General features: G+C 43.2%; 1 protein-coding gene across 21 annotated transcripts in view; it reads left to right on the top strand.

The window, feature by feature from the left end:
• Positions 1–16385, top strand: part of REPS2 (RALBP1 associated Eps domain containing 2) — a 155864-nt gene that overhangs the window by 68582 nt on the left and 70897 nt on the right. For all 21 annotated transcript variants that reach the window (XM_075060304.1, XM_075060298.1, XM_075060250.1 and 18 more), the window contains 3 exons: positions 1285–1348; positions 3065–3207; positions 8131–8225. In XM_075060304.1, coding sequence (XP_074916405.1) covers positions 1285–1348; positions 3065–3207; positions 8131–8225 — 302 coding nt within the window. The remainder of the gene's footprint in view (positions 1–1284; positions 1349–3064; positions 3208–8130; positions 8226–16385) is intronic.

Raw genomic sequence — 16385 nt, 5'->3', positions numbered from 1 at the left:
TAACTGCAGTGGGAGGTAGGATTATAGAGCTGTATATAATGGCTCTGACGGGGTTGGCCTTACGTTTTGCAGGCTTAGGTGAAGTAAAATGGGCAAAGGTGCAGTCTTTTGCCACCCCTGTAGCCTATTTGCCTGAGACAGTGTTTGGCAGCTGGATGTGTAGTGAGCTTCTTATCACTGCAGAGGGCTAAGCAGGAGTTGGTTGGCTGGGAAGGAAATCAGATTGCTTATTATGGGAGGGCTACAGAGGATGTTCACAACTGGTAGTGAAGACTGTAGCAGGATGCTTAGTTGGTTCTTCTAAGTTCAGGGGTGGCCACCCTGAGCCGGAGAAGGAGCCAGAATTAACCAATGTACATTGCCAAAGAGTCACAGTAATACATCAGCAGCCCTCCAGCACCTCCTGCCTGCTGCAATCAGCTGTTTCTCATGTGCAGGAGGCTCGGTGGGGGAAGAGGAGGAATGAGGGCATGGCAGGGTTGGGGGCAGGGGCCTTGGGGGAAGGGGTGGAATGGGGGCAGGGCCTGGGGCAGAGCAGGGGGTTGAGCAGTGAGCACCCCCAGCCTATTAGAAAGTTGGCATCTGTAACTCCAGCCCCAGAGTCAGTGCCTATGCAAGGAGCTGCATATTAATCTCTGAAGAGCCGCATGCGGCTCCGGAGCCACAGGTTGGCCATCCTTGCTTTAGTTTTTCTTTCATGATGGTAGGGCCACAGCAGGCCTGAAAGCAGAGGAAGTCACTGTGGGAGTAGCATAGACGGTGCAGTGCCATTTGCTGCCACATACTTGGCATGTGATTAGAAGCATCCTTATCTCTGGAAAGGAAGCCATTTATCTCCGTTTTCCTTTCTTTGTAGTCATAATGGCACACTAATGATGATAATAGTAATATTGAGGCATGTTTTCATCCATTAATATTTTTCCCACGTGGAGAGAAGAAGTAGAGAAATGAGGTCAACCCCTCTGCTTGACCTGTGCCATGTCAGTGACTCACCAAGAGACAAGTGGCCAAGCAATCAGAGTGTCTGTTGATTGTGAAATAACAAGCTGCTGATGTTGTTGCAGCTTTATAGAAAAACAAGCAAAATCAGATTGGAAGATGAATATCAAATGCCTAGCAATCCTTGTGGCACCTTAGAGACTAACAAATTTATTTGGGCATAAGCCCAGATAAATTTGTTAGTCTCTAAGGTGCCACAAGGATTCCTCATTGTTTTTGCTGATACAGACCAATATGGCTACCCCTCTGAAACCTATCAAATGCTTGTTTCACTGTTCTTGACAGGTTCTGTGGCTAAGAATTTCTTCACAAAATCCAAGCTTCCCATCCCAGAACTTTCTCACATATGGTGAGTACTGTAGTGTAACCCAGAATATGGATGCTTGTTTTAAAAGACATTTTAGCTCAAGAGTTCTTAGATTAAAAAAGTGTCTTTAGAGTAATTATAATTATTGCTCTTATCATCAAAATCACTTTCAGGTCCAAGCAGCGGGGTGCATGTTGATCTTCCTGGCATGCTTGTTATCTTTTTAGAGCTACTCTTTTACTCAACAGGACTGCAGATATTTGAATAGCAATATAAATGATAGCCGTTCTTAAGAATATTATAAGAAACATCATTAGCTCAGTGAAAAGACATATTTCATGAAATGGTTTAGAAGAAAAACACATTTGGAATATTTTAGATGTGTTCAGTTAGCTTTATGTTTCTGGCTGTGATTTGTCAGATGAGGCCTAATTAATAACTAATTTTTAATAAGTACATCTGCATAATTCACCAGTGCTTTTATTAATGAGCCAGCACTCTTGTTTTTAATGAGTTTGTTCACAGACCATTGCAGATGGCACTTGTATACAATACAATTTATAAAGATCTTATTATATTTCCATAAACATAATGGTTCTTGTATCGTCGTCCTATCTTGATACGAGGAACAATCTGTTCTAAACATTCACCAGAAATGCTGATAAAGGGAACTTTTATTTCACTATAGCTATCTACTTTTATGGAGATAGATTTTAAGAAAAGCTTGCAAGAGCCCAAACATCTGTTTGGTTCAGAGAATTTGCCTAGAATAGTTTCAAAGCTAGTTGTGAATCATGAGGGGGAAAAAAAGGCTAAAGAAACATTCTCTGGGGAAAAATGAGCACTGGAATTTAATTTAAAGATTATTTAAGAAAAACTGCTTAACCCACTATGATAACTAAAAACATTTTATTTATGTTACATATGTTAATTGTGCTCTGTGTAGCATTTAGAAAAGAAAATCTGCCTTTCTAGGAGCAATTTGAAATCTTGCATGATATAACTTATCAGGCAAAAACTCCTTTGCTAAAATTGAGGAGCATTTCAATCTTCACTGTAACCTTGACTGCTTGAAACATTGCCCCTTCACTTTCAGTCAGTGATGAAGTAACTATTGCTCCCTTTTAGCCATTAATACTAAATGAATTCTAATATTTTCCAGAAGGTATAGTCTCGGAATCTGTGTTCATGTGCTTCTGAAATCCTCTGCTATTGTTTCATGGTTAAAGTAAAACTAAACAGGCAGCAGTGCTAACGGGCAGTTTAACACTAACAGTCCAAACTGCCACCAGCATTAGTTAATCCAGCTGTGCAGCTCATAAGGGCAGTCTACACTTAGTAATTAAACACTTTCTGAAAACTGTTTGCATTTATGGGTCTGCCTGAAAGAGTACTGAATAGGGTTTAAGTGCTAGCATAGACCAACCGAACAGTTGTCAACACCATTTCGGAAAGAGAGATTGAATTTGGGTATTCAAATGTAATTTCTAGACAAATTTCAGTTTTTGAAATACCAGATAGAAAATATTGCATGATGTGGCATAAAGAGAAAGCACTTTTTCCCCCATATAAAATCATTTTAGTATTGGAAAGTCAGATTGTTCCACTTCTCAAAGGGAAATATTTAAAAAAATAAACAGTATTTTAAAAAAAAAGCCCATTTGGGAATTGTTATCTTTTTACATAAAGAATATACTGTGTGTGTGTGTGTTTCATTCCTGCAATGGTTCAGGACATGTGTGAATACCATGTTCACAGGGAGCTGAGCGATGTGGACTGTGATGGAGCGCTGACGCTGCCAGAATTCTGTGCTGCATTTCACCTCATTGTTGCTAGGAAGAATGGTTATCCATTGCCAGATACGCTGCCGGAGACCTTACTGCCTGATTACCTTCAACCAGGTGAGGCTGTGATAGTCCTGTACCATTTCAGAAACTCCTCATTCATCCAGAACAGCCTTTTTTAGTGAGAGACAAAGATTTAGCTAGAAGCTGAGTAGTACCTCTCAATGTAGCTTGATAAAACATTGATTTTTAGTTATGCTTAGAGGGAGAAAGCTAAAGAAGAACCAAAAAAAATTACTTAAAAAAAATAAATAAATAAAGCAGCAGCGGCAGCACATCTCTGTGAAGGAGCACACCTGCACACTGACAAAGAGGGGACTAATAAGCTCCTCTGGGCCTGGTCAGCACCAACGAGGAACCCCTGCAAGGCTTGGAGCGGGGTGAGGATGTTCAAAAGGGAAAACCTGCCACAGGAAAGAGAGCAGGGGACATGAACAGGGAGAAGGTTGCCCCATCCCAGACAGCTGAGACAGGCCTGCCCAGAGGGAGAAAGCAATAAGCCTCCCCTCTCCTGAAGCTGCACGGTCCAGCCTCAGAGCAATACACCCCATGAGGAGGGGCTGGAGGTGGGCCTTGTGTAGATTAAGTTCTAAGGGCTGACCCAGGAAGGCTGCCTAAGTTCCAGGTCACCCTTGCTGCTTTTCAATTTTCTATGCTCTCCTCTCCCCCATTAAGGGAAGAGAGAGGGGAGAGGACTTTTCATTTTTTGTTTGTTTGCTCCAAGAACCCCTTAGACATATGCTGTGGGGAGAGAAAGACAGTATGAGGATCCGAAATGGGGTCTGGAGGGAACTTGAGGGGACCCCTGCCCCTCCAAAGTCTCTGTTCCCTACAGGCTGTCTCCATGCTCGATTGAAATACTAGTGTCTACTAAAATTCTACTGTCTAGATTCTACTAACATGAGGCATAGCCAGGAGTGGGAGATGGTTATCTGTGGCAAATTTGGATGTCACAAGCCTTTACATATGAAGTAGGTGACTTTTAGCTTATGTGTTGTCTTGCTCTAATGACTCTTGGAGGCATATTTGAAACAATATCTGCTTTACAGCTTATCTTGAATGCTGTATAGGATTACTGATTTTAGCAGAGCTCACTTTTTTTCTGTAACTCATTTTCCTGATCTGCCATTCCTACTGTTAATATTTTACAATTAACAGTGAGATTTCACCAGTTTGTGTGGGATGGGGATAAATGAGTCTACAATGTGCGATGTACCTCATAACTGAGGTGCATTTGAGAGAGATTGACATGTGTTGTCAATTTTCATTACATATTAACACTGAAGTGCATACCCTTCAATTAAAAAATGTGCACAGGTTTCTAGGGTGAAGAGGATTAATTGCTGATAATAGTTACAGTGCTAAGAGATAATATATGAGAGCTAATAAAATTTCCATTAAATTTGCTGGTACTTTAAAGGGAGAGGAAAAGAACAAATCAAGTTGTAGTTAAAAAATTAAATGTTCCCCATGTATTAATTCACTGAAGTAATTTCTGTCAGATTCCTGTTCTCTACAGTCCACCATCTTCATATCCAAGGGTATAAACTATTTATGAAACATCAACCTTCAAGATGTTCACACTATTAGTTTGCATAATTGTGTGTCCTTGTCACTATCACCTCCATCTTCCCTCCCTCAGGACCTCCTTCCTGTTTGTTATGCTCACGTCTAGTCTCATTTTAAATTAGACTGTAAGATGGTCGAGACAGGGCTCTTGTCTTTCTGTGCAGTGCCTTTCACTGTAGAACCTTGAGCCTGTCATGATTATGGCCTCTGGGTGCTACTGTAGTAGAAAGAATTAGTAGTAGTAATAGGGCATTTCTCTGATCACGCTACGAACCTCTCACTTGGCATGAAGCAGGTTGTGTGTTGTCTAAGCTAGCCTTCCTCATCTCCATGTCTTCAGGTTTTCTCTTGCCCTCCCCCTAATGTCTTGAATTAAAACCAAATACTTGAATTGCATCCAGCTGTTTATAAATATCCACCATGCTTTTATTAACTAAAGGCATTTCCACTGCAAATTTGAGAACAAAAGGCTAAATTGCAAACAGATTTGTTTCTAGCTATTGCAGAATGTTTGTCATCCTGCTAACTAATATTTAAAAAAAAAAAAAACTTACCAAAAAATACTGTAGTTTTTAATAGATAATAAAAACCTTTCTCTGGGCTTTTTAAGCCGTCTCATAGAATTTAATAGGCAATTACACACCCTTACAAGAGATAGGATAATTAAAAAAAAACAAAATCCTCTAGAATTAGTACAATTTTCTGTACAAGTATAGAGTTTTAGAAAATTTCAGTGGAGACTAATGGTTTTGTCCATATTACATTGTTTGGGACTTCTCTAGAAGGGACAACTGGGAATGGATAGCTCAGGAAGACGATACTGGAATGCAACATCTGACATGTCTAAGTGACCAGCTAGAATCTAGTTTGTGCTTCTAGTGACCGAGGGTTTGTCTTCAGCTGCACCTTTCCACTGTAGCACTTTAGTGAAGACACTCCTATGCTGACAGGAGAGTGTCTCCTGTCGGCGTAGTTAATCCACCTTCCTGCATAGTGGTAGCTATGTCAGCAGTTAGGTCGGTATAACTATGTTGCTTAGAGGGGTGATTATACCGCTGTAGGTCTGTGGTGTAGACCTGGCCTGAGAGTAGTCCGGTGACCTACATAAGGTGAGTTTGGTTGTCTCTGTCTCATTCCTGGCTAGAAGACAGGTACCAATATTAAAAAGAGAAGTCATCACCGCAGTCTGCATTAGTTAGCAGCATTTACTGGCAGTTTGAGCACAGAGCAAGGACTGAATGAGCACAGATAGTGAGTGTCTGTGTTCCTCCATCCTTTGAAGTGTTTCCTCCAGGTCAGAGTTGAGGCACGTTGGCAGGATGGTGCGGGGAAGCTTGCATTATTGCTGTCCATTTAATATCTGATCTGTTGATAGAGGACATCAGTTTTGATTATGTCAGTTTGGTACTTCTAATATCTTAATTTTAATTAAAAAAAATACATGAGGAGAAACAAAGGCAGATGATAATGGCTGCATACTGTCCTGGCCGATGGTGTCTCACTATGTCCTTGTTCTTTCTTATCTGCTTGTTGTAGCCACCTGATGTCTGTAGTCTTATATTTAGATTGTAAACTCTTTGAGGCAGGGACTGCCCCATTATTACATATTTGTATAGTGTTTAGAACAATGTGGTACTAGCTTCCAGGCAGTACTATAATACATACAATTAATAATAACTGAAATCAGCATGCCTCTGTAGCCATCTGCCATGTAGGCCCACTCACGTAACTCCAAACATTATGTTTTAAAAAGTAGGGCAGAAAGTTGTCTGGGAGATTTTTTTTCCCATATATTTTTTCCTCTTATTTGCACCTAGCTTTTGTTCTGAGCTCCCGTTTGCACTGTAGCCTTCTATCTTCCTAAATGAGCTCTGTTTTTGTTTCTTTTAAGCAGCAAAGCTTTTCAAGGGCTAGCCATTAATTCTAGTAGTGATTTTGGCAGAGTAGTTGAGGGATTTAACATTTAGCTAATACTTACAGCTCTGCTTAGACAAGATTCACGAATAAAGATGGAGTTTTTGAAAGGAGAAGTATGTATTTGAAAAAAACCCTTGCACAGTGAATCACATACAGTACAGGCTTCTGAACCAACAATTTTTGGAATATGCATATAAATAAAGTAGTATGGTGTGCTTCCCCATGTATGTAGTGAACTCTTTTTATACTCACTTCCAAGTACAACACTAGAATTTATGACAACTTGGTATGAAACATTTTTTATGGGAGAAGTCCTGTACCATAGTTTAATGTCTATGAAATCAAGGTTTTGCTTGGCCATTTAGAAACGTAAGACTATTTGATAGCACTTCTCATTAGCCTGTTGTATTAAGTCCAGTATGAGGTAGACTGAGTCCTTTATTCATAAGGCTCAAGCAGAATTTTTTGCATTTAATCAAAATGTTAACATTTAAAATAAAAAAGTGACTTTCAAACGAAGCATTTAAAGATGAATTGATTTTGCTACTTACATGGCTGGTTTTATGAACTACAAGTTCAGGGCTAAATTCTGTGCTGGGGAAACTCTTAAGAACTTGACCCACAGTGTTTTGCTTTGAAAGCTTTTCTTGAATTAAAATAAAAAACCCTAAAGCTGATTGCCCTGTCTAGTAACCTAACTGTGTTTTAAATTAATACAGATTTGTAAAAGCTTAGTTTGTTTGGAGGGACCAGATGCTAATCAGAAACTAGAAACTGGACTTGTGAATTGGTTATTCTGCTACTCAACATATTAATCTTAAGAAAAATAGGTTTCCTAGCTACCAAGATGCTTAATGATTTAGAGGGACTAATCCCTGAGAAATGTTAGCAGAAGGGTCCATGTATATAGAACAAAAACATGGGTGTTGCAAATATTAGCTTAACAAATTACAGGGTTGTTTCTCCTGCTCCCAGTACTTACCTGATTGAAAACTATTAAAGATGGTACAGACTGAAGCAAGTGTTGTGATTAGTCTTCATGCTTTTCACTGACATTTAGTTATATTGCATAGTGTTGGTTCTAATACATTTTCCATTTCTAGATAACACGAACAGGAAGTTGCAGGCCTGTCAATAGCTTTTATAGTTCTAGCACTCCAGTCTGTAATCTGTTACGCCTACTATATTGACTCGAGATCCCATGAAGGAGAGACACAAATAGAACTTCAGTCATAGTTGTTTTCGGGTGGCTGAATAGTATCAAAATCTGTCCTCAGTCCCACCCAATTGTTTCTACAATATAATAGACTTGTACTTCACAACATGTTGTTACTTAAAAATAATACAAGAGAAAATGCATCTCTATACAGTACTTATCATCTTGTTATCCAGATCAATTGCAGTATGAAGAGGTGGGGAGGAAAAATAATAATCTAATACATGTAAAATATACGTATTATCAAAAAAAGACATGTATCTTTGCTTTCCTTCCAGCTTCCCTTAAGCCTAAACGTGACTGCGCGTTATTGGATTCTTATTCTGAGTCATTGCCAGTCAGTCAACAGACAAGGGACTTTAATCGAACGGAGGTAAGAAAATTACCCGAGGACTACAGTTATGTTAAGGAATTTACATTAGTAGACCACCTAGCAATTAATACATCATACATATCTGTGGAATTTTCAAGTGGGCTATCTGTTTTTAAGCTTTCCTTTTTTCCATCTTACTATTCCTCTCTCAGCAATTCATTCAGTGACTGTAGAGGGTAGACTGGCCTCCTTTCAACAGGTGTGCATGAGTGGCAGAGTCTACATCCTCCTCCTAAGAACTCTGTGCTATGACAGACAATTTGGGAGTCTGTGGGTCAAATGCTGGGAGAAAGTTGAATATTCTTTTCCTGTCAAACCCCTGCCTTGCTCAGGTTGGAGCAAACAATGGGAAAGAAGATCTGTGCTACTGTGGAAGGTATTTGATCAGAGGAATCAGATAGACTGAGGCATCTTAATGCTGTTGGGGATTGGATTGGCCAAAATGTTGGGCTTTGTCAGGGACAAACTTCATTCTTGTCAGGATCTCCTTCCAGATTCTTGTCGCCTTATCAGCACACTCCTCAAAGATGTGTTTTTCCTTTTTCAGAGCCCCAAGTCCTCTCTTGTCCCCAGAAATCCCGTTGAAAGGGAATACAATGTACCTTTCTCAGCTGTTCTGGCCTTGCCCTCCCTCCCCCACATCTCTGGTGACTGCTTGTTACCCCAGATTTGGTGCAATATGTAGCAAGAGTTTGAGTCTACAGGTCTAAGTAAGAATGCGCTGCCTGCTGCATCTTCATTCCTCCTTCCCCTGGTTAACTTTTTGGCCTCTGGTGTGACCTGGAACAGAGGCTAATTGATGCTCTCCCCTTTTCCACTCCAGTGGACAGATTTTTAAAAACTCTCAACCCCTATTCAGGTATCTAAATGAAGCAAGCAACGATTCAAAATTTCTCAGCACTCAGCAGCTCCCATGGAGAACAAGAGAGCAATGGGAGCTGCTGGGTACTGAGTGCTTCCAAAAATCTCGGTCCCTAGTTCCTTCTGGCTTCCCTGTGAAATATATTTCATACATAGTCCTGCCTAGTGCCAGCAGTGGAGATATCACTACCCAGTTGGCTGTGAGGTAGTGGGCCACTGCACCTCAGCCCATGCTATCTGCCTCTGCCGCCGGTCATAATGCCACAGTCTACCTAGGTACCAGTAGTGGATCAGCACATCTAACTTGTGAATGACCCTGGCACCTCCCTAGGTTCAGGACCTAGCCTTGGACTAATCCTGGCCTGATGGACCGCCTAAAAAGAGAATGGTGTTTTATATCAATATAAGTACAGGACAAATAACTGAGTTAAGGGGACAATAGTTCAGTCAGAGGGACTTTAGAAAAGTAAGTGGGTCTCATGACATTTGTAAACTTGAGAGGGTTAAAGGCCTAAAACCTGGAATAACCTTACCTGCCTCATGGTCGTTGCCAACCCATTGCACCTGGATATGTCAATTCAGAGTTTGTAAACTGTGCCATTTGAAGGTCTTAGCTTGTTAGGGTAGTGAATCAAGTGACAATTTGTGGACAGGGCTATGGCTCAGAATTGTTAGGCCTCTGAAGATTGGCATGCATTGCTGGTGTGGAAGCCTCTTCAAACTCTGCATCCAAATTAAAGACTAATAGTACATTCTACCAGCTCAGCCCCAGTGCTGGTGTAAGGCTGTTCTCCAATCACTCCATTCTCCCACTTGTTATAGGGAAAACTCCATGGTTGAAATACAGCTCTTCTCTTGTCAAATGCAATTGTGCAGTGTCACCACCAGGCAATAGACAATGTTTCATAATATTGCTGAGTTTTATTCTCACTTTCATGGTGTGACCATCATGTTGATTTCGTGGGACTATTTATGTATGATCTTACCAGTGCCCTTTCTGCTCACAGGGCAATGTTCTGGGTACATCAGCTTGATTCAGAATAGCACTACTATTGGCTTTTGAAAATGGTGCTTTTATTTTAGAAGTGCAGGCAGGTCTTTTACTGAAGCACAGATTTCTGGTCCTATTAATATGTTCACATGCTGTGAGGTTGATTAACAGTGGGGTGCCAGATTCTGCCACAGGCCAATACTTCACTAGGACTTTTTCACTGTGTTCTAGTGATGGAAAACTAATCAGTCCCTTGACAGTTTGACTTACTAGCATATATGTTTATTAATTTGCAGCTTAAGCAGAAGTCATGCTGAAAACACATACTTGATCATATACATGCAGCTCCACTACCAGAGTTTAATAAAATATTAACTGCATATCAATATTGTATCAGCTCAATACATTAATATCTTATCGCTCCTATATAAATCCATGGTATGCCCACATCTTGAATACTGCGTACAGATGTGCTCTCCTCATCTCAAAAAAGATATACTGGCATGAGAAAAGGTTCAGAGAAGGGCAACTGAAATGATTAGGGGTTTGGAACAGGTCCGATATGAGGAGAGATTAAACAGGCTAGGACTTTTCAGCTTGCAAAAGAGGAGACTAAGGGGGGATATGATAGATGTATATAAAATCATGAGTGGTGTGGAGAAAGTGAATAAGGAAAAAGTTATTTACTTGTTCCCATAATATAAGAACTAAGGCCACCAAATGAAATTAATGGGCAGCAGGTTTAAAACAAATAAAGGGAAGTTCTTCTTCACACAGCGCACAGTCAACTTGTGGAACTCCTTGCTTAAGGAGGTTGTGAAGGCTAGGACTATAATAGGATTTATAAGAGAACTGGATAAATTCTTGGTGGTTAAGTCCATTCATGGCCATTAGCCAGAATGGGTAAGGAATGGTGTCCCTGGCCTGTGTTTGTCAGAGGGTGGAGATGGATGCTAGGAGAGAGATCACTTGATCATTACCTGTTAGGTTACTCCCTCTTGGGCACCTGGCATTGGCCACTGTAGGTAGACAGGATAGTGGGCTGGATGGACCTTTGGTCTGACCCAGTACGGCCATTCTTATGTTCTTATTTAAAATTTTCTTTGCCATAGAGTATTTTTGTCTTTGCTTTTATTTACTAAAGTATTATATATGATTTTTCCTGATTGATCTTTATAGATTTATCTAGACAATTATAATTTTTGTGACCAACTGTGTGTGTGTGTGATTGTTCTTTGCTCCTACCATCTCTGGTTTTGCTCAGATGAGAGATGAAACAGTGTGGCCAAAAGAAATAAGCACAGCAGCTGGAGTTAGGAACTTCTGAGCTCTTTTTCTGGTCCTGCCACTTAATTCCTACGTGCCCTCAGGCAGTTCAACTTCTTGTACCTCATACCTTGTCTACACTGGCAAGTTTCTGCACAGTAAAGCAGCTTTCTGTGCTGTAACTCTCAAGGTGTACACACTACCAAGTCCCTTAGTGCGCAGAAACTGCACAGTTGCAGCACTGTATTGGAAAAACAAACAAACAAAAAAAAAAAACCACCCTGGTGAGAGGCGTACAGCTTTCTGCGCCGGGGGTACAGCACCGTGGTGCCAGTGTAGGCACTCTGGTTAATTACAACGCTGTGACTGGCCTCTGGGACATGTCCCACAGTGCCTGTTCTTGCCTCTCTGGTCATTGGTTTGAACTCTACTGCCCTGCCCTCAGGTGACAAACTGTGAACCCCACCCCTTAAATTCCATGGGAATTTTGAAAGTCCCCTTCCTGTTTGCTCAGTGACACGTGCAGTGGTCTCCGCACATCTTTCCAGTGACCCACCTGCTTCATACATGAGGCGATCCCCTGCTTGGAGCAATGCCGAGCTGCTGGACCTCATCAGCGTTTGGGAGAGGAGGCTATTCAGTCCCAGCTATGCTCCAGCCATAGGAATTATGATACCTACAGACAGATTTCATGATGCATGACAGAAAGGGGCCATGACCAGGACACACTGCAGGGTTATAGTGAAGGAGCTGCGGAACGTCTACCACAAGGCATGGGAGGCAAATGGTCATTCTGGTGTTGTGCCCACGAGCTGCCAGTTCTACAAAGAGCTGGACACAATACTCAGCGGTGACCCCCCCACCACAGCAAAGGCCCCTGTGGATACTTTGGTGGCTCGTGACCCAGCTGAGAGTAGACCGAGCCAGGAGGAGGAAATCTTGGACGAGGATGTGGAGGGGGAGAAGACCCAGAGGCAGAGGATGACTCAGATGTCAAAGGTGCATGCAGCCAGGAGCTCTTCTCCACTCTGGAGGAGGTAGCCAGTCACAGCTGTCGGATCTTGGCGAAGCACAAACAAGAGAGGAGGCCCCTGGTTAGTGGCTTTGATTTTGGGAATCACTGAAGCAAGTTGTTGGGGGTGGAGGGGTTGTAGAAAGCAGGCTTGTGTCTGTGTGATGCGCGTACCACCACATGCCTAATCTGAGCAGCAGAACAGGGTGTTGATTGATTCCCTCACTTCACGGGAATCTGCCTCAGATCTCCAGGAAACTCTTATGGAGATACTGGGTAATCTGCTGCCGTAGATTCTTTGGCAGAGCTGCTTTGTTTCTTGCCCATTAAAGGTAACTTTCCCACACCACTCTGCCGTCACTGGTGAGCCACATAAGGGCCAGGGCAGAAGCCGCAGTCTTGGAGAAGACCCTCCTTTGATTCTCTGCTCACCTGCAGCAGCGAGATATCGTCCATAATGAACACAGCCTGTGGAAAATGTGGGGACAGGAATGATTATCAGACACCCCCCCCCCCCTTTCAGTGCTGGCTCTCCCCAAGAGCCACATGCCCAGTGTACAGTACAGTCCTGGGACACTGATTTCCCCAGCCCCTGCGATTACTCACCATTTTGGCGGTCTTGTGGCTCACGTGTGCTTGTCTGGGGTCAGCCAGGTAGTGACAGGTATGTGAACAGTGGCTGTGTTTTAAATCACTGAATCATTGGTCAGTGTGTTGCAAACAATACCACTTCTGTAAAATGTTGCATTTTGGCTTCACGGATATCACCTTGGGAGCCCAGCCTCCCTCTTTGTTATTGCCAGCTGACCAGCCACGCAGAATTAGAAAGTGGCCAGGAAGAACTAAAGAAGACTTTCTGCGTGATGCCATGATGCACTCCACGGCCGAAAAACAAGAATTGAAGGAGTGGCAAGATAGCAAAAATAGGGACCGAAAGGAGAACGTGGTGTGCCAGAACGAAGCCACGAAGCGGTTCTTAAATGTTATGGAGTGCCAAGTGGACAGCTCCAAGTGCTACTAGCACTGCAAACAGAGCAGCTCTGTGCCCAACCTGGCCTGCAGCTGCTGTCGTAAAACTCTTTCCCATGCGCCCCCCCAGACACCACCAACACACTCTTATCAACCTCCTGTCTCCAGTCTGTACCCGCGGCATTCCACTCCTACCCCGTCACAGTCCAGCACTGCAGACTCCCAGTACCCACTGCACTCAACACCCATCCCTCTGCAGTTTAGCCCTGCTAAAGTACAGTACCAGCTGCACTGTACTCCAAAGGACAAGGTTGCATATGATACTTGGACATAAATCTTTAACCGTCTCGGGACCCCACTTCCTCCTGGGACCCTCCCTTCCCCCATCCCTCACAGTGCTGATGTGTATTTTTTGTTTGTCTCTCTCCTCCGGTTGTTGTTTTTTAATAAAAGAATTGTGTTGGTTTGAAAGCAATCTTTATTCCATTAACTGAAAGCAAACAGAGCCCTTCAAAGCAACAGGCAGTTTTCTTAAACCTTCTTAGTTCATCATCTGCACCAATCCCAATCACCTCCTAGCATTACAAGCACTGCACTCCCGAGCATAGCAACAAATATTAGTGGCTTTCAAATTGCTGCCTCAAGGTATCCCTGATCCTTATGGCCCCACGCTGTGCCCATCTAATAACCCTGGTCTCTGGCTGTTCAAATTCAGCCTCCAGGCACTGAGCCTCAGTGGTCCAGCTGTGAGTGAAGCTTTCACCCTTCCCATCACAAATATTATGGAGTGTATAGCACATGAATATTGTCATTGGCCAGGTCCAACCTCCCATGTAGGCAGCTCCAGCAGGCTTTTAAATGGCCAAAAGTGCACTCAACACTCATTCTGCACTTGCTCAGCCTCTTGTTGAACCGCTCCTTCCTGCTATCAATGTGCCCCATATATGGCTTCATAAGCCACGGCATTAAGGGGTAGGCAGGGTCTCCCACGAACATAATGGGCATTTTGACTTCCCCTATGGTGGTCTTCTGGTCCGGGAAGTTCAGCTTCCTGAACAGGTCAGTGTTCCAAAAGATGTGTGCGTCATGCACCTTTCCGGACCAGCCTGCGTTAATGTCTGTGAAATGCCCATGGTGATCCAATAGTGCCTGGGGAACCATAGAGAAATCCCACTTCCGATTAATGTACTCGGTGGCGAGGTAGTCTGGTGCCAGAATTGGAATCACCCCTTCACAGTTACAGAAGCCCATTTGTGCAAAGCCATCCACAATGTCACACATGTTGCCCAGAGTCATGGTCTTTTGGAGCAGGATGCAATTAATGGCACTGCACACTTCTGTCAACATGAGTCCAACAGTCGACTTTCCCACTCCGAACTGGTTAGTGACCAATCGGTAGCAATCTGGAGTAGCCAGCTTCCACAGTGCAATCGCCATGCATTGCTCCAACAGCAGGACAGCTCTCATTCTTGTGCCTTTGCGCCGCAGGGCTGGGGCAAGCTCATCACACAGTCCCACGAATGTGGCTTTCCTCATCCAAAAGTTCTGCAGCCACCGCTCATCATCCCAGATGTGCATGACGATGTGATCTCACCACTAAGTGGTTGTTTCCCAACCCCCAAAGCAGCATTCCACTCCGATCAGCACCTCCGTGAATGCCACAAACAATCTCGTGACGTAGCTACTACACATGGCTAGATCAGTGTTGCACTCCTCTTGCCTTTGTAGTTTAAGGAATAACTCCACTGCCACTCAGGACATGTTAGTGAGAGCGAGCAGCATATTGGTCAACAGTGCGGGATCCATTCCTGCAAAACAAAGAGGCAGAGCGCGCAGATGGTTCCAAATGCAGACGGAAGCACAGGGATTGCTGGGATGCCAAACAGTGCATCACAGGGCATTGGGACAGGACCCAGGATGCCCCGCAACCCCCTCCGCCTTTCCACAACTCTTAGCAGCAGAAGAAGAAGATACGCTCTGTGGGATAGCTGCCCCCAGAGTGCACCGCTCCAAATACTGCTGCAGGTGCCGCTATTGTGCAGTCAGCTAACAGCGTGAACACACAACAGCCATTTCCCTTCAGTGCTCTCTGAGTGGCGCTGTAACTGCCGGCGCTGTAACTCTGCCAGTGTAGACATGCCCTTAGTCTCCGTGTTTATAATCTGAGGATACTACTGCTTCCGTGCCACACAGGGTTGTTGAGGATTAATGTTTTTATAGTGCTTTTTGAAGGTGCAAATGATCTTGCAATTTTTTTTTCAAAATGTATATAATAACTGTGAGCGACAGGGTGTCACTTTCCGAGGCACTGCACAGGAATGCTGAATTATGCTAAACTCCCCCTGAACTCAGGTGCTAGAACCCTATATGAAGATGTAACTACTGCTGGCTTCTGCTAGCAGATGGATGTCTTTAATTCCAGACAGGATATAAGAGGAATTTGAGTGTCCCCTTCTGAGGCAGAGGGAAGTGGAGGCTGGGACAGGGGAGGTCATGAAAGGAAAAACCTTAGCAAAACAGCCAAACTTGAGGAAAAAGTTTGTGCCTTTATGGTTAACTTACCCCCTTTCTGCTGTTTGTTTTATTGTAAGTTTGGACTGTGTTTAATATGCACACACTTTATTCAGAGCATACTGGGTGCTTATAGTGACATTAGGCATAGTGACCAGATAGCAACTGTGAAAAAACAGGACAGGTGGTGGGGGATAATAGATGCTGTCATAAACAGATAGTAAAAGTTAATAGAACAGAAGTACTCTATATCTCTTTTGACTGTAAAGGGTTAACAAGTTCAGTCAGCCTGGCTGTCACCTGATCAGAAGACCAATCAGGGGACAGGATACTTTCAAATCTTGACGGAGGGAAGTTTTTGTGTGTGCTGTTAGTTTTTGGTTGTTGTTCTCTCTGGGTTCTGAGAGTGACCAGATGTGCAACCAGGTTTCTCTCCAATATTCTGGTGAACCCCAGGGGACTGGGTCGGATTCACCAGGGACTTGGTGGGGAGAAAGGAGGGAAGGGGGAGAGAGAGTTAATTTCTCTTTGTGTTAGGAATTACTTTTCT

The sequence above is a fragment of the Chelonoidis abingdonii genome, chromosome 1, assembly GCF_003597395.2.
Source record: "Chelonoidis abingdonii isolate Lonesome George chromosome 1, CheloAbing_2.0, whole genome shotgun sequence".
Taxonomy (NCBI): domain Eukaryota; kingdom Metazoa; phylum Chordata; order Testudines; family Testudinidae; genus Chelonoidis; species Chelonoidis abingdonii.
Note: the sequence above shows the minus strand (reverse complement) of the source record. Positions and strands in the feature narration are given on the sequence as shown.